This window comes from Vespula pensylvanica, chromosome 1 (genome assembly GCF_014466175.1).
Source record: "Vespula pensylvanica isolate Volc-1 chromosome 1, ASM1446617v1, whole genome shotgun sequence".
Classification (NCBI taxonomy): Eukaryota; Metazoa; Arthropoda; class Insecta; order Hymenoptera; family Vespidae; genus Vespula; species Vespula pensylvanica.
In genome coordinates, this window is record NC_057685.1 from 11,599,548 (window position 1) to 11,620,738 (window position 21,191).

General features: G+C 33.6%; 5 protein-coding genes across 5 annotated transcripts in view; 3 read left to right on the forward strand and 2 right to left on the reverse strand.

Annotated features, from left to right (window-relative positions):
- Positions 1-457: 457 nt before the first annotated feature.
- On the forward strand, positions 458-1,916 carry LOC122629047 (NADPH-dependent aldo-keto reductase, chloroplastic). Its single transcript, XM_043812031.1, has 6 exons — positions 458-628; positions 771-851; positions 941-1,048; positions 1,135-1,421; positions 1,499-1,700; positions 1,777-1,916. Exons 1-6 carry the CDS (start codon positions 568-570, stop codon positions 1,914-1,916), a joined length of 879 nt encoding a protein of 292 aa, XP_043667966.1. The 5' UTR covers positions 458-567.
- Positions 1,917-1,977: 61 nt separating this feature from the next.
- LOC122629036 (tRNA-specific adenosine deaminase 1) lies at positions 1,978-3,533 on the forward strand. The gene is made up of 3 exons (XM_043812003.1): positions 1,978-2,654; positions 2,740-2,991; positions 3,073-3,533. Exons 1-3 carry the CDS (start codon positions 1,978-1,980, stop codon positions 3,350-3,352), a joined length of 1,209 nt encoding a protein of 402 aa, XP_043667938.1. The 3' UTR covers positions 3,353-3,533.
- LOC122629039 (RNA 3'-terminal phosphate cyclase-like protein) lies at positions 3,440-5,137 on the reverse strand. The gene is made up of 7 exons (XM_043812018.1): positions 4,926-5,137; positions 4,612-4,851; positions 4,374-4,537; positions 4,101-4,275; positions 3,875-4,025; positions 3,685-3,789; positions 3,440-3,622 (listed from the first exon to the last, which is right to left on the reverse strand). Exons 1-7 carry the CDS (start codon positions 5,065-5,067, stop codon positions 3,478-3,480), a joined length of 1,122 nt encoding a protein of 373 aa, XP_043667953.1. The 5' UTR covers positions 5,068-5,137; the 3' UTR covers positions 3,440-3,477.
- Positions 5,138-5,503: 366 nt separating this feature from the next.
- On the reverse strand, positions 5,504-10,784 carry LOC122633110 (meiosis-specific nuclear structural protein 1). Its single transcript, XM_043820657.1, has 10 exons — positions 10,691-10,784; positions 9,293-9,414; positions 9,074-9,226; positions 8,892-8,993; positions 8,633-8,818; positions 8,432-8,547; positions 7,954-8,316; positions 7,729-7,873; positions 5,799-5,960; positions 5,504-5,720 (listed from the first exon to the last, which is right to left on the reverse strand). Exons 1-10 carry the CDS (start codon positions 10,782-10,784, stop codon positions 5,508-5,510), a joined length of 1,656 nt encoding a protein of 551 aa, XP_043676592.1. The 3' UTR covers positions 5,504-5,507.
- A 2,093-nt stretch (positions 10,785-12,877) lies between these two features.
- The window catches only part of LOC122631216 (neurogenic locus Notch protein), a 191,085-nt gene continuing 182,771 nt past the window's right edge, over positions 12,878-21,191 (forward strand). Inside the window, exon 1 of the mRNA XM_043816625.1 lies at positions 12,878-13,437. Within this exon, the coding sequence (XP_043672560.1) occupies positions 13,329-13,437 (109 nt within the window). The 5' untranslated portion in view covers positions 12,878-13,328. The remainder of the gene's footprint in view (positions 13,438-21,191) is intronic.

The following is a 21,191-nucleotide window of genomic DNA, read 5'->3' on the forward strand; positions in this document are numbered from 1 at the left end:
AGAAAGTAATAATAAAATTACTTTTGTATGTGTGTGTGTGTGTGTGTGTGTGTGTGTGTGTGTGTGTGTGTATGCAAAAGTAAACGTTGTCATTACACAGTTAATCTACCTGTAAATATTGAACGCTTAAATGTTAGTAGTAATAAGTTTATTGACCTTCGTACATTGATGAAATATTTCGTAGATACTCTATAGATCTTTAACGAACTACCTCGTAGACCTCTATAGATCTTTGATGAACTACTACGAGACACTGTTTTCTGTCTAGGTTATTAATTTTTATTCGTTTTTATTATTAATACATTAGATATAAATTGTTGGAATTATTATAGAAAGATCGTTTTGTAATGAATATAAAATTTAGAATATTCTTTGGAATTGGAAAAGTTTAGTTATCAATCTTTGTGAAAAATTATTTTGATTGAAGCGCCTTCTGGTATTATTTTTAGAAAGCTTTGTCAATTAGTATTGTATCAAACAATTCATGCCGTATGGCCATTGTGTCTAAAACCCGGTGCATATAATTTATAATTTCTCTTTTTAAACAATTAGTAAACGAATTAGAATATGAGTATTGCCAGTGAATGTATTCAACTTTCAAGTGGTTATAGTATGCCACTTATTGGAAGTGAGCATGCTTCTAAAATAAAATATAATAATAATAATATTGATAATTTATAATTCTTTGTTATCAAATACATTTGATTAGAGACACATGAAATACGTATTATATACCAATCATTATTTTATTTGCTGTATTGCATTTTCAGTTGGAACTTATAAAATACATGGCAAGGAAACTATTTACGAGGTAATCGATGAAAGCTTGAAAGTAGGTTTTAAATCGATTGGTAAGTCTATCGAGCGATATATTTATATTTTCTTATTTGTTATATGTTTTATATTTCTTATATTTTTATACGATTTGATTTTCGTTCAGATACAGCAGCAGTATATAGAAACGAAGAAGAAATTGGTGATGCTTTAAAGGAATTATTACCTAAATATAATCTCCGAAGAGAAGATATCTTTGTCACTACTAAATTAGGTACGAATCCAAACAAAAATCTTTGCCTTTTTTTATAGTAATATCGCATTAGTCATTGTTAAATATTATATTTATTTTTTATAAAGCACCCAGTGAAAATGGAGATCCAGAAGGTATACAACGATCGGTTTTAAAATCTCTCAAATCGCTTGGTCTTTCTTATATTGATTTATATTTGATACATTGGCCTGGAGCTGCACGCATTCCTGAAAATTCTCAACAAAATAAAGATTTGCGTGCTTGTACCTGGGAAAAACTAGTAGAATTACATAACCAAGGTTTAATAAGATCTATTGGTGTTTCTAATTATACTGTAGATCACTTAAAACAATTATTGAATAATTATTACGGTGTAAAACCTGCAGTTAATCAAGTATGTTAGATGCAATATTTTTTAATCTAATATTCATCATTATATGACATATTTATTTCTTTTCTTTGAATGTACAGGTGGAATGTCACCCGCATTATCGTCAAGAGGAATTAATTAAATTTTGTAATGCAGAAGGAATACATATACAAGCATATTCCTCTTTAGGTACAAGTACCAATACAAATCTTCTTAAAGATCCTGTTATTAATATTATTGCTTCAGAGATTAATATATCTCCAGCAAGATTATTATTGAAATGGGCTTTACAACAAGGCATTGGTAACTGTGCTATTATTAATATAAGTTATTGTCAAATATGATTACTTATAAAATAATCTTATTTTGTAATTCTCAGGTGTCATTCCCAAGGCTGTAAAAAAAGAACATATACGAGATAACATAAATTTAAATTTTATTATTGATGCGAAACAAATGAAAATTTTATCAAGTCTCCCACAAATTAAATATGCATGGGATCCAAAAAATGTTTATTAATTACATTAAGCAAACAAAATAATATATTAGTTAATACGGTTATAAGTATTAAAGAAGCACAATGAACGATCTTCCAAATAAAGTGGCTAAACTTTGTATTGAAAAGTATAATGCATTGAAAAAAAGTGGAAAACCAACGGATAACGAATGGACGATATTGTCAGGAATCCTTTTAAAAACAGAATGCGAATCTTTATCTGTAGTATCGCTTGCTACAGGTACAAAGTGCTTAGGAGGATCTGAATTAATTAAAACTGCTCCACATGAAAGAGGTTCTAGATTGAGCGATTCTCATGCAGAAATACTCGCAAGACGTGCCTTCTTACGTTATTTGTACGATCAAATAGATATTGTATTAAGTGGTTTCAAAAGTAATATTTTATTCCTAAACAAAGAGAATAAATTAGAAATGTATCCTAGCATATCATTTCATTTTTTCTCCAGTCAAAGTCCTTGTGGAGATTGTTCTATATTTCCTAAGGATGACATAGATGAGGAAGAATGTCCCACAAAAATTAGGAAGACAATGCATAATGACAAAGAAACGATGACATTAGAATTATCTGTCAGTGAAATAAATACAGACATACACAGAACAGGAGCAAAATGCTTAAAAACTGAACAACATCAAGATCCCAAATTACCAGGAGCTAATTATCATATAACTGGTCCATTACGAACAAAACCTGGCAGAGGAGATCCCACGTTAAGTTTATCATGTTCAGATAAAATGGCAAAGTATGTGACAAATAATTTAGATAGAAATGTAATAATAACTGGAAAAAGAATATAACTATATATTAGATATTTCATAACATTGTAGATGGAATATTATTGGGGTACAGGGTTCGCTGCTATCATTGTTAATTTCAACAATAAAATTGGAAAGTATTACTATCGGTAAGGGTTGCCCTTTCTCGCTAGAAGCCATGGAACGTGGCTTATGTAAAAGATTTAGTAATCAGTTACATGTACCGAAGATCTTTCAAGCGGATATTGCTTTTGCCCAGAGAAAAGAAGGAAAAAGATTAAATCCATGTCCATCAAGTATTATATGGTGTGCTGTGAGAAAAAGGTTTATATTTTCATATATATAAAACAAGTTTGTTGTGAATAATAATAGTAATGATATTAATAATTCATAAAATATTTACAGCGATTTAGAAATAGCGGTACAAGGCAGAAAGCAAGGAGTAACTAAAAAAAAGAAGGGCCACAACTTACTTGTTAGTAGACGTGCTCTTCTAGAAACGTGTTTAAAAATTTGTGATAAATATAAAAATATTAAAACAGATATATTCCATCCAAAAAGAATTACATATTATGATTGCAAACAATGGTCTGTTCAGTATCAAAGTACTTGGAATCAATTGAAGAGAGAATTTTTCATTTCTTGGCCGGATAAACCATTATACTTGCAAGACTTTATATTGTAATAATAACTAAAGTATAATATATTAAAAATATGTATATATAGGTAATGAAAGTGATATGTACAATTTTTAATAATTTTATATTTACAATTTAAAAATTAGAAAAATGCTATATTTTAAAAAATATTTTACAATGTACGTTTACTCAAATTAGTATAACCTATACCAATACAAGTCAAGGTTACTTGCTCTTTTATTTCATCTTCCTCTTTAATAGGTTCAATTTTAAAAACTGTTCCAAGAAAATCTCGTAAATCTCTTAAAAATTGTATCCTATACGAATATAATGAAATTATTAGTATATTATACGTTATTTACAATAATACGGTACTTACATTGATTGGGTTAAAGGACCTGTTACAATTTTGGATACATCCTTTTTACCGAGTACCATAAACATTGCTGCCATGCTTTGGAATGGAGAATCCACACATCCATTTCTATAATTAAGTCAGACAGTGGGTTTAAAAATTTATTTGAATTTCTTTAATTTAAAGATCGAATATAAGTTCTTTTCTCTTTTACCGATAAATTTCATCAAGTAACATCATAGCTGCTTCTTTTCCAAGATCTTCTGGTACACAAGGTAAAGAACCTGTTATCATCAAAGGTGAACAAGCCTCTCCACTGAGAAAAATACCATTGGTTGTTTCAGCTGTCAAACTTATTGCGAAACCTAATGTATGTGTAATCTATATTATAGCAACATAAAGTTTTAGAAATGGTAAACTTATTAATATTTGATAAATACCTGGTGACTTGCCACTAGCTGCACCTCTACAGTGATCCGTATGTATATATATGTCTGGTAAAAATTTTAATAATACGCCTTTAGCTGATTCAACCATACGATTAGCAATTGCTGGTGAAACACGTACGCTACAAGAAACTCCTCTAATACGTTTTACCATACCACTATTCTGAAGCTACGAATAATAAATATATAATTTTATAGAAAAGAGAAAAATATTTATTTTAAAATAATATATTTTATATCGACGTATATCTTAAAAATAAAAATTACCTGTACAGATTTAAGATTACGACAAAGAGGACATTTGAAATGTATTTCTCCACCTCCTAACGGTGCCATTCCTCTTTTTTTGATAGTAAGTTCGATGTCTGTATCCACTATAAATCTTTTTAACAATGGTATACATGCTGCTTTAATTCTATCCACAGATGGATCTATTCGGAATATATAAAAGCAATTTCATAAAAAGATAAACTTTATTACATATTTATACCAACAAATTACATACCTAATGTATTACTTGTTACTCCTCTAAGTTTGATATCAATAGGTTTTTTACAAAAAGGTCCTAAAATAATGACAGCTTCTAAATAATATCCAATTGCACGCTGCACGCTGCAATCATGTTCTAGCTCTCCGCCATTCAATAAACCAGGATTGTAATATAAGGAAGTACCCGTTTCATTTAATTCTACTCTAGTACCATTAGTAAGTTTATCCAATAAACGTATAAAGCTTATCTCATATTCTGTAACAATATATACTATGTATTAATATACAATTTGATTTTAAATACAACACATGTATAACCTCAAATCTAACCTTTTAATCCAGGATCATCGTCTTTGGTTCTAATATTAATAATACGTACTGGTTTTCCAGACAACGTTGATAATAGAAGACGATATCTTAAATAATTGCATCCTTCGTATATTGAAACCTTATTTTGTACTTTAGCCGGCATGTTTAATACAAATTAATATATACACAAAACATTCCACTCATAGTTTGAACATGAATATGACTCTATCAGTATTCGTTGATTTCCTTCGATTACAATTTTTGTTAATTAATTATTTTATCGGATACTTTGCACGTCATAATTCCTCACAAATTTTTTTAAAACAATGTGTAAATACTAAATTAGTATCATAAAATAAAAATTATTAAAAGCGACATTAATTATTAACTTTGTCATTATTAACGTAGTCATTTTCAAATTTCTATATGTACTTAAGTAATATCTATACCTGTAATTCAATACGGTGTTCTGATATTTAACAATTCTATATACAATTAATTCCATTAATAAATAGAGAAAGGTGAAAAGGAAGAGGATAATAATAACAATAATAATAATAATAATAATAATAATAATAATAATAATAATAAATCGAGAAAATTTTATCTTTTGAAACCCAATCCTTTTCTTCGACTTTTTGTGTCGACTAATAGTTGTGCTTGCCTTTTCAGGGTATTTCTCGTTGGTACTTCTTCTTCATCTTCCGAAAGTGGTATCGCTGAAGATGTCCATGTTGGAAATTTCGAAAAAAGTGGAACATTTTCAACGCGTACAGCTTTACCTTCTAACGAAGTTGTGATAGACATTGTTTCAAGCTATAAAGTATGAGTACAATTCTACGATATATTTTAAAAAATAATTAATGTAAGAACATATTTTTGAAACTTTCTAACCTTATCCGTTAATGTATCATCAAATATTTCGGAGCACACGTCCTGTTTGCCAAAAACATCGGTAAGTTTTTGAGCAATTTCATTCAACAACAATAATAACTTTGTTGGATCAGACGGCATGATTGAATCTTCCTTAACGATGTTATTAGAATCTGTTGTGTTCTATAAAAAAAAAAAAAAAAAGAAAAGAGAAGTTAGAACGAACGTATACATACACATACACGTACACATACATATAAGTAATTTATTCGGATAGAAAAAAACGTATATTAAATTGGCTAATGTCGGAATTGTTAGTATTATATATTTAAACGAATAACACTAGTATTTTTGAAATTTTATTATTACTAAACGAAATGATATTGTCATTGTTTTATTATTGTTATGTATTTAGATATTATTTATTGTTGTTTTATTTAGATATACAATATTAAAAATCCCGACATTACTTATTAGCCAATCCAATAAATATATTAGCTGAATCGTGCTACATGGCTACCTTTATTTACCTCAAAATTAAAAGAAAAAAAGAAACTAAAATTTTTCTACGGATATATCGAATATTTGAGGCGTATGATTTTAAATATAATTTACATCACGATATAGGCGTATATGAAATTTATATACAAGTACGTATGTTTAAAAATTTGTATATAATATATATTGTATTATATACTGTATGAGTTAAAGGTTAAAGAATACATTGACCCTATCGTTGATTAAACGAACAGCGCGAATGAATTTGTGGCGTATGATTTTAGATATATTTTACATCACGATATAGGCGTATATGAAATTTATATACAAGTACGTATGTTTAAAAATTTGTATATAATATATATTGTATTATATACTCTATGAGTTAAAGATTAAAGAATACATTGACCCTATCCTTGGTTAAACGAACAGTGCGAACGAATTTGAAGTTGAGTTAACAAGTCAAAGTTCCAGGTATGTAGCTTGTACCATCGATAGAATCAATATTCGATTTTTCACTCGTTCTCTACCGAACTGTTTGTTTTCGATCGAGTACGAAGGTGTTAATGCATCGCGACAAGGTGAGAATTACAGCTCGGAAGCAGTTCGAAAGAAAATCCATCGGTTCTCGATATGTAGGCTTACTTTCAGGATGTTAAACTCAAAGGATAAATGTTTGGTTCTAACGTACGAAGAGAAACCCATTTATAGCTGCGGACGTCATTAAAGATGGTTTCACTAATTTAATTAGTCATCTACACGTTATTTCCATCGAACCTTCGCTTCGATGCGTGTATACCAAAGGGTCGATTCGATTTTCGGAATGCCTTTCATGACCGACGTGTTAATTCTTCGTAGGGTTTTACAATCGTGCTTCGAATACGTTAAGCGTTCTTCGTGTGAGATACGCATACGATTAATCGTCGATCTATCTCGTCTTGATATTCGAAAGATTATTTTCTTTGATTTCGAGATAAAAAGATCGGCATTCTGTAGGAATAATTTATAAAGGGATACATTAGAAAGTCCTGTCTTTTGAATGTTAAATTATTTAGATAGAAAAATCGCATTAAGGACAAAGATACTCCAAATGACCTTTGTTCTCTTCGTAACATTGAACTTTAAACTTTAGAATTTTGAAGTTTTTTTTTTGCTTTTTCTTTTTTTTTTTTCTTTTTTTTTTTTTTTTTTTTTCTTTAATACACATTAATCGTATACGTCGTATAATACACGCACGTATAAATATAATTCCAGTATTGCTTCTACTTGTCTCAAATACAATCGATCGATACATATTTATGAGCGATTACTGTAAGATAATAACTTACCGGTTGCATGCTACGCCTACGGCGTTTAGTTTATGATCGAGAAAACGGAGAATGGTACTCGTCGATAATCAAAATGTTGAAATTTCTTTTATAATTAGCATCGTGTTTTAAAAGCTATTACTCACTTGCAATTTATCGAACAATTTTCCTAATACTTTGGCTATTTGCTTTAAAAGTTCTCCGATTCGTTCGCATTCAGTTTCTGCTTTCTTCTGGCGGGCACGTTCCTCCTCCATTTTTTTATTGAATTTCTCTGTCTCTTCGGCCTTTCTATAATCAATTTTTTTTTTCTCTTTTTTATAAATCTGGTAAACTGAATTTCCTAAATAGTATCTATAAATAAAACTCACTCTTCGGCATTTTTCGTTTCGGTAAATTTTCGAGTTTCGATCTCGCTCAACAACTCTTGTCTTTTCCTGTCGAGATCCATTTTTTCATCCTCCATGTTGGTCCTCATTTTTTGAAGATTCTCTTTGGTCGTCTGTTGTCCTAGAAACCGGTTTAAAATGTCCTCCGACATGGAGACACCGGTAACGTTGCGTAGCTTGGCAAACGCTTCCTCCAATCGTGTCAATTCTTTCTTTGTTATTTCGTTCTTTGCATCTTGTCCATAGATCATTGTTGATACAGAATCGTAATCCTCTCGTGGACGAGCAGGAAAGATCATTCTTTCTAATCTTTCTAATTCAGCTTTTCTTTCCTTGACACGTTGCCTTTAAATTCGAATAGAATAAAATTTTAAGTTTCTATATAAATTTTTATGAAAAAAATCACATCATTTTTTAATGATAATTATAATATTTTTATCTAACATATTTTTATACGAACCTATAATCTTGAATAATACTCTCTTGTTCGTTACTATTATTCACTATCTCGATTTCTTGCTTCACGAGTTTTTCTTGCATGTTATATCTCAATTCGATAGCTTCTTCCTTTACTATCTAAATACAACGAATTAATTTAATTTCTAATATATCTGATCTAACATTTCATTAAATTTTCGTTAATTGTAAGATATTAACTTACTCGTAAACGTTTCATTTCATTTTCATGTTCCTTTATATCATCTTCTAATACCTTCAATGAGGAAGCGTAAGAAACTGATCTTTGTTTCAATTTGCAATATACGGATTTATATTTTCTTCGAACTATGTTTGCTTTTATTATCAGCATTCTCATTCGTTCAAGTTGAACCTCCAGACATTCTCTTTTCTAGCGAAAATTAAGAGTTTCGATCAAATCGATGATTATTATTATTAATTCGATAAAGGAAACAAGTTTATACCTTTTTCAAAGGATCTTCTAATTTCCTTTTAAATATCTTCCGTTTATTTTCTCTTAATAATTTTTCATGTTCTTGTAATAATATTTCCAATTTTTGCCGTTGCTGATGAAACAAACGTGATTTTTAAATTAATGCTATACGATCTTATCGATTTATGATATCGAATCTTATCGATTTCTTACCTTATCAGATTGATATCTTAATAAATCTTTCATTTTTCTCAATCGTATGTTCTCTTCATTGATCTTTTTTATTGCTTCGTCCAAACCACGTTTTCTTATAACAGCCGAAGTTTCACGACTGATTTGAGCCGTTTTCTCAGCTGCATCATCGTTCTTAAAAACGTTAGATTTATTATTAATACGCATTGAACAATTGATACTTTAACTTAAAATTCTTACGTTTTTGACTTTAGAATATTCGACATATAACTCTTTTATATCTTTCTTCAGGGATATAATTTTTTCTGCATTTTCATGCTTTTTTGTCTCGGTTTCTTCAAAGTTAGCCTTCCTCTGTCCCTCTGTGAAAAAAAAAAAAAAAAAAGAGAGAAATATGATGAACTTTGAAGAATTTACCGATCGTAATAATAATTAATAGATATACAAACTTTCGAAACATTATGATAACTGATATTAAGAAAATTAATCGAAAAGAATATTATGAAAGGCCATCATTTCTTAAATTAAAATTATGCTTTTTTGCGTTCGTCGTTGTTACATCAAGGAATATTCTTGCGCATTATCGACCTTATATTCGTATCGTTGGAAACGATTTCCTGGATTTCGATGAAGGAATGTCTAGGATCGTTGAAAAGGGTATTTCGTGATAATAGAGCGCGCTTGCGACAGAGCTAACTACGAGGAAACAAGGAAGCTACGTGAAAGAGAAAAAGAGAGAGAGAGAAAGAGAGAAAAAAGGGGGAGAGAGAGATATTCTTTTCTCTTCGTGAATCCGCCGAAAAACGATTAAATTGTCGTTGCCATTTTCTGCAAAAGAGATGAGCGCATAGCTGGAGGGTATTCGTTAATGACAGGTTGTCTTCGTCTTGCTAAGCAAGTGTAGCTACTCGATGGAAACTATTCGAGGGATATATAAAAAGTGAGAAGACTAGAACCAAAAAATAAATAACTATATTCTAGAACCATCAATGATATAATAATTCGATCTTTGTCTCTGAAAATTCGAATATAAATTTTCTTTTCTTTTTTTTTTTCAAATCTCATTTCTATCTTTCTATTATAATAATTGAAAAAGAAAATATTTTTATTCCGTGTTAACGTTCTCAATCGATCCATTTTATATTTCTTAATTTGGAATAAAACAATATTTCTTATTCGTACGAAATGGTTTAATTGTATCGAAACAAAAACGAAGAATGCGATCATGAAAAGATAATTATTATTTAAAGGATTATTATTATTATTTTATCGAAACTGATCCGGAAATTAAAGTTCGTGCATGTCGATTGAACGTATTATAATCGATACACGAAGCAAGTGTTTGAGGAAAAAACCTCTTCCTGCCACTTGTCACTCTTTCGAACTCTCCAAGTAAGATAATCGTCCGACGATTGCTGGCATCCTGTGTCTTCGTATGTAGTGCCGCCATTCGATCGACGATCTTCTTTCTTATTTCTTTTTTTGTTTCTTTTTCTCTTTTTAACTCTCTCTTTTTGTAACATTTAATAGAAGGAAAGTATCCTTTTCATGTTCGTCGAAGTTATCTTAAATATATATATATATATATATATATATATATATATATAAATATCGATACGAATCTAATATTATTAATACCTGACAATTGTATCTTCTTTTTAATTTCCACGATCTTCTTGCTCAAATCGTGAAGTTTCTTTTCCTCTGTAGATCCCAGTGTAGAATCCGACATTGTTACGAATGGCACAATGAAACGCACGTGAACCTAACTATCGATTTAACAAAATACGTCGTCTGAACAACATAACATAATGATTCTCTGAGCAAATAGACGCTATGAAGATTCTGAAATACCATTTAAATATATCCGAAGTGAAAGTAGATTAAAAGGTAAGGCAACTCGTAAAATAGGATAATTACGTCTTTGAAGCAAAGTCATACTAGCTGCAAGAAAACGAGTCATCGAGCCATTAAATCATTTATGTTCATACGTATCCCAAGATAAAACAGATCGTTCCAAATCAGTTTTGTAACTTTTTTCTCCGGATTCATCTGGATTATTTATGCAGGATCTTATACGAGATATTACGAGATGATAAATCTTTTGAATGAAACGGAATATCGTGTGCCGTTACCAGCGTTGATATAATAACACATTGAATGACCTTACAAATGCAAATTCACGATTTTATGATGACGAAGCCGATGCTTTCGATAAGAATAAGAACTAACGATTGCTATACCGCGTATATTTCTACATACAAAGGGCGAGGCAATTCGTAAAGGCTCGTCGTATCTCTGTAGAAACTCGCGGAGAGGACTGCGAAATTATAATTTCGCATTTGTATTCGTTAAGGTACCGACCATACCGTGAGGCAGTTAACGCCGGCGATGAATTTCGCTTTACACGCAATCAAGGGATGGAAGGTTAATTAATGATCCTACGAGCACTCGCGACTCTTGCTCCAGCACGCTACTGGTTGGAATTTTCTAGCGCCTTCACTTCGATGCATAACACCAATAGTTATTTTCGAAAGGAGAGGAAAAAAAATTTTCTTCGATCGTTTGTCAACTCTGTCTCGCTGTCGTCCCTTGAAATTACGACGATTTATATATTATTTTTGAAAAGGCTAACAGAAATTTCGTAATATTGTTTTACATATAAATCTCGTTGGTTCTCAATTCGTACAAAATTGATTCGAGATCAATATATAAAATCGTTTCTAATCTTAACTGTACTTGATAGTTTAAAAATGTTACATCTAACAAATTTCGTCGACGGATGGTTGGCGTAGATTTATTTTTTACTTCGAAACGGGTAACAAAAGTTTCGTCGTATCATCTCTACGAGCCATACGAAATTAATCAAAGATATTTTTGGAAAATTATTTCTAATGATGATTGAGCTTTGGAAAGTTTAATGATTGTAAATTTCAAACGTCTCTTGGTTTAATTTAACAGATTTAAATTTTGTCTCGAAACGAGTAATAGAGTTTTTACATATTGAAAGTAAAATCGTTTATAAAATCGTTTCTAATCTTGACCGAGTTCGGAAGTCAAAAAACGTGGTATTTAAAAAATGTCTTAGCAGATGGTTGACATAGAAATAGGATAACAAAATGCTTTCCTCGTTCCAATACGTCGTACGTATCTTTCTCGCGACTTTACGTAACGAAATAGAAAGTAATCGGAAAGCAATCGCCGTGCAAGGCGGCGCTTGTTAAAGAATCTTTTCTCCGCGTGCGCTAATTAACGCACTTGTTAGCAAGACAATTAGATCAACGATGTTTCGTTGTTCGTTCACATGAGATCAACGCAATGTCCCGATAAGAAGGAAAGGGTAAAAGGAAATACATAATTAAAGCATCTATCGCATCCTTTATAACGAGGCTTGTCTCATTAAGGATCCAGGAGTAACGCGTACTTTCAATTATCCTCATTTTTGCGCAAAATTCGAGCAATTATTTCGAATAAAGCTAATTTTAACATTATTAACAATTCGCATTTTGCTGGAAGAATAACAATAACAACATTTAAATCGTCTCAACGTCCTCGAAATATGTCGTATGATATAAATAAAAACATGACAAAAGAAAGAAATAACAACAAAGCAGAGATAAATACGAACCGTGGCGAAATTCGAAAAAAACGCGAGAGTAGGATAGAACTCTGAAGGTAGAGCGTGGTGCACGCTCGTTCCAGCATACTTGGATGGTGATTGGTCGATGGTGCCGGCCATTGCGGCACGGCGTAAGGATACACTGCCGGAGGCAGGTGCGCGCGCATCCGGGGAACTACTTTCAGCGCGTTAAGGGAACAATAGGGGATCCCAGAAGTGTTTCGGACGCGGTCGTGTCGTGTACGATCGACGCATGCTTTTTTCTCGTACTGTCGTGCGCGCGAACGTGCTACATACTGTCGCTGCTCGTTTGTTTTTGGACGTAACACGAAAGTAAGAAGAAGAAAAGGACGAAACGAACGATGCGTTGGATCAAGAGGTGGTACGCGTGTCTTATAATCGAGTGAAGAGAAGTGTGCTTTATCCTTTATCTTTTATCCCTGTCGATCTTTCCTTCTTTCTATATTTCTTCTTTCTCTACTATTTCTCTCTCTCTCTCTCTCTCTCTCTTTCTCTTTTATTTTCCTTTTCCATCGGTATTTCTCTCTCTCTCTCTCTCTCTCGCTCTCTCTCTCTCTTCTCTCGGTCAGTGTGTGCACGCAGGAGGCCCGATGAGTGTGTGTCTAATCGACGTATGTGGATAAAATCGACGGCACCATGTTGATGCTGCTGCTGCCACGACGTAAATTGGATTACAATTCGAGCAGGAGCGTGTGCTTTCCAACGGTGCTGTTGCTCCTTTTCTCATTTCTACCAAATGTGTCCGGTAAGTGATTTATCATTGTTGTGTCCGTTGTGTCGTCTTCTTTTATCCTTAGTAGGAGAACCAAACCGCGGAAAGTATGAAAAGCTCGCGAGTGTGCGCAGTGTTTCGAGAAAGCGTGTATGTAGGGAGGTGGTCGTATAGTGGTGGCTAGGCAACAGGTCGGTTTCAATGACGCCGGCGCGCGTCGTGTCGTTTTGACTTCTCTTTCTCGAGAAAGAAGAAAAGATATATATATAGAAAGAGAGAGAGAGAGAGAGAGAGAGAGAGAGAGAAAAAGAAAGAAAGAAAGAAAGAGAAAGAAAGAGACACAGAGAAAGGTACAGTATTCTCTCTCTCTCTCTCTCTCTCTCTCTCTCTCTCTCTCTTTCTCTCGCACTCTTTCTCTCCCCGATCACGCATTAGTATTCCGTAGCAACGTCGGACATTGCTGCGTTTGCCTTCGATTACCTACTACCTTTCTCGAAAATATCGACCAACCCAAGAAACTCTCGATACGCATCCTCTCTCGCAAAAATTCTTTCCTTACCAAACTTCTTTCTCGATGTAAAATCGATGAAAAATGTCGCTCGATCTTTCGACTGGTCACTCGTTATGATATCGAGATGATAATTTATCGAGGAATGTAATTGGAGAATCTCGAGCGAACGATTTCGAATTTACCCGCCAAAACTCGCTGGTACACTCGTGGTAAGGGGTGGGGGTGGTAGCAGAGGGTAGAAGGGACCAAGGAATATCTTACGATACGCAACACGTTCGCGAATGACGTTTCGAAGATAACTCGGATGCGGAGATGCACGTGGTGGTGTTACCAGTGCAGTGGTTCTCATATCATTTCTTAATTTCTTTCATTTGATTTCTTCTTTCGATTTGTAAGTTGACAACCACTGAGGGACAGGTGTCCAAGCTTGCTTTCCAGGAAGCCGTCTGCCCTACGCGCCCTTCTCCACCGAACCTTCTCCCTTCGTATACCAACCTAAACATTCGTGCGTGCTTTCATTACTCTGACTTTTCCAATTTACATAAATAAGTAAGCACGTACGTATTTAACGCGAATTTTACTTTTTTGTTTTCTTTCTTTATTTCATGTTTATCTTTTTTTCTTTTTTTATTCTATTTTCCATTTTATTTTATTTTTTTATTTTTTTCTTTCTTTTTTCGATCTAATTGCGTTACCGTAACTTTGATCGGGAGTTATGTTTATTCGATAACTTTCATCGAAAGACGATGATCAAATTGAAAGAAATTTTAATTCGAGAAGAAGGCGTGACGATAGTTGAAATAGTCATCGTTATCTTGTTAAATTCGCGTAGATTAAGATCTACGATATAACGAAGTTAAGTATGAATTATATTCCCACGCTTTACCTTAATGACCATGAGTAGTTTGTATTATAGTAACGTTCTGTGTATATACACATACGTGCTAGTAAATGTGTTGAAATATATCTATATACATGCAGGAGATACGTGTGTATAACAACACTCGCATTCTCCTTTCAGTAACTCGAAGGAAGAAAGTGAAAGAACGATTAATGAGATTAGACGAATGCGTTTGTAAATCATCGATATACTCATTATCGTAATTTAAGAAAATCGATCGAACTCGTATGGTTATAGTTTTGTTTACGCGGAGTTAACGTATTATTTTTATCGATTTTAAAGGAACGACAAGAATTGGCGGGAAATTTCATAAAATGCAAATGGCCGATTTTTAGAAATAAAAATAATAATGTAATAGCGTTTATTATAAACAGGTTTTAACTATGTACACATTTTCATTCAATTTATAATCAATGTTCTTGATTTTATTTCCCTTGTTAATTATTCGCATAGATTATACTATACCACGAGATCACGATGGTATTCGCGATATATTTAAATCCCATCCATGCTCGTAAGTGCAATAGTTGTAGCTCGATCGTTATCTCGAACATTCCGCGGACTCGATCGAGGTCCGTTTCTCGAGTTTCTGTTACTTTGCATCAGGATACTCTGGATGGGGCGCGTTGCCGGTTCTCCGGACGTTCTCCGTTCTTACGTTCTCAGGCTTTCTCTTCTATCTCTCCTTAGAAACCGATCCGCCCGGACTTAACGTCCTTTCACACGTTGAAGTCTCGCGCGAGATAGGTATTGCTTAGAGACAACGACAACGACAACGACGACGACGACGACGACGACGACGACGAAAACGAAGACGAAGATGATGACGCTACTCGAGAATTTCGATACATCGACGTGGAATTCGGTTCATCTTTGATAATCTATCTTTCTACAAATTTTTATCCATCATCGTTTCTAATCAATACATTCTGTATTTTTATCTTACATGGTTATTATAACGTAACGATCATTCTTAATTAAAGATATCGAATTTGTATCCGTACGATCGTTGTTTATTATTTCATCGAATTAACGAAATAAGGCAAGAATTATTCGAGAATTTCATATTAATTAAAGAATCGTAGGTTTGTGTATAATTAGAAAAAGATATTTTATGTGGATGATATAAGGTATAATTTATTAGATACATGTCGTTCGAATTATCGACTAAGTTTGATTTGAAGTGTAGAAAGTTTCTTCGGTGAAGAAATCTAAAGATCATTCTTTATATCTGTAGGATCGTTCTTTGTTTACTATTTCGTTAAATATATATATATATATATATATATGCAGGATGTCTCAAGTGATAATTTTCTAACGTGTAAATTTTAGGCATAAGTAAGTTAATTCTTTTATGTAGAACGTAAAAAACTGCATCAAATGTTGCAATCAAAAATATAACTTTCCATTAAAAGAAAAGATGCAGTTGCATTTTTCTAATACACCAATACATAAAAATGCATAAAATGATTTACATACTATGCATCGTATACCATTTAACTTTGACTTGTAACATTTTTGTCACAAATTTTCTATTTTTAATTTGTTAATGTTACATTGTTTTCTATTTTTAACCATTTAGAAGATACAGTTTATTTACTTACAATTGTCCACTTACCCTATACACACACACACACACACACACACATATATATCATAAAATTATATTATTTTTCGTTAGAGTAAACAATAAAAAGATTAATCAATAATTAATATTAATAGAAAATAATCATAATTATTTTTGCCCGATGATAAAGAAAATACGTTAGATCGAGAATACGAGAAATTTTACTTAGGTGAATATCAATTAAAGTTAAATTATTCCCTAAGTTTATATTCGTATAAAGAAAAATTTTTCGAAGGAATGATACAACGTGAATAGACATTAGGAAAAGCGACCCGGTGTTACGACCATATGCAAAGAAATCCCGAAATCGAAAAAAATCGGCTTAGAATCCGGCGCACGATAGGCTCGTAACCGGTTCCTCGTTTCCTTTCATCGATCCTGCATGGCTGCAGTGTTGGCACGCGTGCACGCGAAAAATATCTACGTCTCTTTCCTTCTCCCTCTGTCTTTCTTTCTCTTTCAAATCGATCGATAACTCGTACGAATAATAGTAAAGTACAAAACATTTTTTTCTTTCTTCTCTTTCTCTCTCTCTCTCTTTTTTTCTGAAACGGTCGTGAACCGATCTATGTAACGTCTTCTATTCTTCTTCCTCTACGAAAGTAACTTTCGAGAAGCGTGTAAGAGAAACTAAAGAAGAAGAAGAGAGAAGAATCTTCTCGGTATCTCGCGGCATCTGCTAACTAAAAGAGCCAAGATATCTTCCGGGCGAGTTTGTCGCGTATTCCCGATCTACGAAGCTCGGACATTTGCATTCGTCTTATCCTTGCTCTCTCTCTCTCTCTCTTTCTTTCTTTCTTTCTTGCTCTTTCTTCTAGTAGTTCTATGCAGCAAAAGCGTATAATCAAGGACCTTCGAGCTGACCGTATGTCCAACATCCAAAGACGACGTCCTCCGTTTTTCTTCTTCTTCTTCTTCTTCTTCTATCTTGTATTTTTTTCTCTATCTTTTTCTTCGTCTTCTTCTTTTCTTTCTTCTTCTCTTTCTATCTTCGTCAGTTACGTCCTACCCGTCGAAAGATCGGAGAGTTCCTCTCGATATCGAGGAAGAATCGAGGATTGTGCCGTCAGTCAAGGGCACGACGGTCGGACCCTTATACAGTCCGAGACGATATGCAGATTCTCTCTTTGCAAGAGAGGAACGAGCGAATAAAAGCTTCTTTTCAGGTTGCTCCTGTGGATCTCTCTTCGAACATCGATCGAAAGTCTGAACGTTACGATCACCGATTTCTATCCTTCCCCCTTTTCCACACGTGGCTCTACCACGCGAATTCCGTCGAGCGTTTCGTTTAGTTTCGATTCTACCCTTTGATACTTCTCTTCCATGTATTATTTCTTTCGTATTTAATTCGTTTCAATGCGTACAAGAACTTTTTTAAGGATTTTGTATTTTTGTTTTTCAATCGTATTTTTCATGTTACGACAATGAAAATTAACTAAAGAATAATATCGTGTAATAAAAACATCGTCATATTTGAAAATCATACAGGTTATATATATATATATAATATATTATACACATATGGGAACAACGGTTGTTTCTATAATATTATTGTGGGAAGGAAGCTATGGGAAAGAATGAGAAAACTCCAAAAAAAAAGGGAAGAAGAAGAAGGAAAAAAACATTCAAGATACACGATCTCCCCTAGAGTAACCAGCGAGAAAATTATCTTTTTGCCATTTTTTCTCACAACGTGGAAACGGTTTAACGCATCTCAAATGTGATTAGTTTGTACGGTTGGAGAGCACGAAGCGAGGATCTTTATGTTCGAAAGCATGACTACCGGTTTGTCTTCATCTTCGTCGTCTTCGTCGTTTCCCAAGAGGAGCGACCCCGACGATGTGCGCGCCCTGTTCTGCGTCGGTTCAATGCGATCGTATCTATTAATCATTCGGCTTCTTCCCTCTCTCTCTCTCTCTATATATATATATTTATATATACAAATACACACACATCTTTCTCGTGGCGTAAGACCATGTACAGAGTCACTCTTTTGCCTGATAAATGGCAATGAGCCCGGCGGTAAGGCGAATGCTTTACACGGGGCTAATCGCTGAAAATCTAATAACTCCTTCACGGTGAACGATCATGGGAAACTTGGGAAGAAACGCACGGTATTTTTGACGTTTTCGCCAATTCTAATTCTTACTCTTTTTCAACAAAAAGAAATGAAAAGGAAAGAAAAATCTTTCACAACTTTCCTAAACTTTATCGTTTCCAAGAAATATTAGAATGATTAATACACTGTGTTATAAGCGAACTGCCGTACCGATCTACGAGAGTTCGTCGCTAAATTGGATCGCATTAATCTTTTCCAGCTGGCGGATGGCACGTTACGTACCTCTTCGCTTCTGCGTGCGCGCGTGCTCACGACGCTAATTCGCCGCTATTATAGTTATTATATCCACTAACGAAATTGATTTTGAAGTACTCCTTGGCGACGCTGTAAAATATCGTTGGTACGCTACGACCAGGATGTACCATAATTGATAGAAATTCTTATTTTGTTGTTTCTAGGTAAGAACGTAGCATAACAACGTGAACTCCCGTTCCATTCCGTTTAATTACCGTTGAACAGGTGTTATTTTTTATTCTTTCAAGCCGTACCATTTTGTTTTATCGTTTAAAGGACTTTCCAGGAAATATTTTACTCCGTTATTTTTCTAATCAATCTTCCAAGAACACCGTTGGATTATTCTTTACGACAAAACCTACTAATTACTTGTAGTTAATTAAATGAATCCAAATAAGAGTTAAACGTCGTGTTAGACTTTACGATATTTCCAGAAAGAATGTTACCCCTTTGTTTTTCTAATCAGCTTTCCGAGGAAAATGTTGATTTATTTTTATTTACGACGACAGAGATAAAGAAAATCGTATGGAAGAGAACATTGTAGATGACTTTTTATATCTTTTCTGAAAATTATTACATTTTATTTTTCCGATGAATCTTTTCGAAAATGATATTAAAATTTGAGTCATCGATGTTCAAATGAATATTAAATGTTGTATTGGTTTAATGTTAATTTTTCTTTATAAAAAAATATAAGATTTACTTTTGATGGTAATTGACTTAAAGCAAATGGAAGATAAAATAAATCAATTATCAATGAAGTCTTAATTTAGAAAGGATAATTTGACGTTAACGAGTGAGTATTTCGCGGTAAGGTAGCTCGATTAATTCTTCACGCGGTCAACGTAGCGCGCTAGCTCACGTTTGAAAGGAAGAGTCCAAGTGTGGCGGGACTCCCTGTACTCTGCCATTCCTAGATACGGCTTGTTAGTTCGTATTACATGCTCGCGCGATGGAACAATCGAAAGTAACGTTTACGTCGTTAACGTGCCATTAAACGAGCTCTTCTCTTATCGCACGTTGTTCCGCTTCGATTTTACCGTAACAAAGGATTATTTCGCGGGAATTTTTCAAAATAATCAACTCTGTCAAAATCTCTTACTCTTCTATCTAATATAACTTTTTTTTCCAAATTTTTCATCGACTCCTTTTCTTTTTTAAGAGAAAAAAAAAGAGAGAGAGAGAGAGAGAACGTGTAAGGTCCTTAATTAAGATATTTCCTCTTAATGATGTACACGTTACGAAACATACCGGTAGCATAATACTTAAAAGGAACCGAAGCGCATGCTTTCGATGACATAACTTTGAAAGAGGACGCAACCGAAAGTGCATACTCGAGAGAGTATAACAACGAGGCTGGTATTATTCCGTGCGAGTAATTTCCGCGTTTCGCGTTTTATATAGAGGAGTCTATACGGCAAGATATTTTTCCGGAAGTTACGTCAGTCGCTTCCCAAGACATGCACGGAACGTCTACGGTTAGGATAAAGGAGTATTAACGAGGGAAGGAGGGAAAGATACGTTGGGTTGGTAAAGTCGTACGGGTTTCTTTCGCAATTTCTAAGTGAGAAACAGCGTACCGAGCGAGTCCCATCGAGTACAATCCCGTCGTCGTGCTGAAGCTTTGGCTTCTACACAAACAATAATGTTACTCGAACGTATTTAACTCTTTCGTGATACGCGTGCAGCCTCCGAGAAAGAGAAAGAGAGAGAGAGAGAGAGAGATCACTCTCTGGTGATGCTTAAAAGCAGCACCCAGAAAACTCGTCGCGAACGATCTGAACGTACGATAACGCATGCCTCGCGCCTCCTGTCTCGTCTCCGAGTCGTCTCGCGTTCTTCGATGCCTTCGGATTGGTCGGCTTCTCTTTAATTGGCCGCCTCAGTTGCGAGAACGATCTCGAAGTTGCAGGCGCCAGTCCAACGGGAGAAACGAACCAACGCCTTTTCTTTAATGATTCGAGAAACAACGCGATTTGATCTTTATCTTTTGAAAGACTGATTTCTTTTTTTCTTTTTTCTTTCTTTCTTTCTTTCTTTCTTTCTTTCTTTCTTTTCATCTTATTTTTAAAGATCGGTCGGTTTGATAGAAGACGCGTAACACTTTCTGGCCGTTTATTCCGTATCGTTAAAAAATAACAAGTAGTAATAATAAAACTCGTAACATTGATTACGATCCTTCAACATTGATCATGATAGTTTTTATGCCGATTAATTATCATCGCTCGACGAAGCAGTGATACTACCAATCTCATTTTTGTTTGTTTGTGTGTGTGTGTGTGTTTTTTTTTTCGCTTTTGTTTTCGATATTTTAACGCAACGTTTATGAACACATTTGTCAATAAACGATTATCTCATCAAAATTGTTGTAAAATCGACAACGTTCATTTATAGT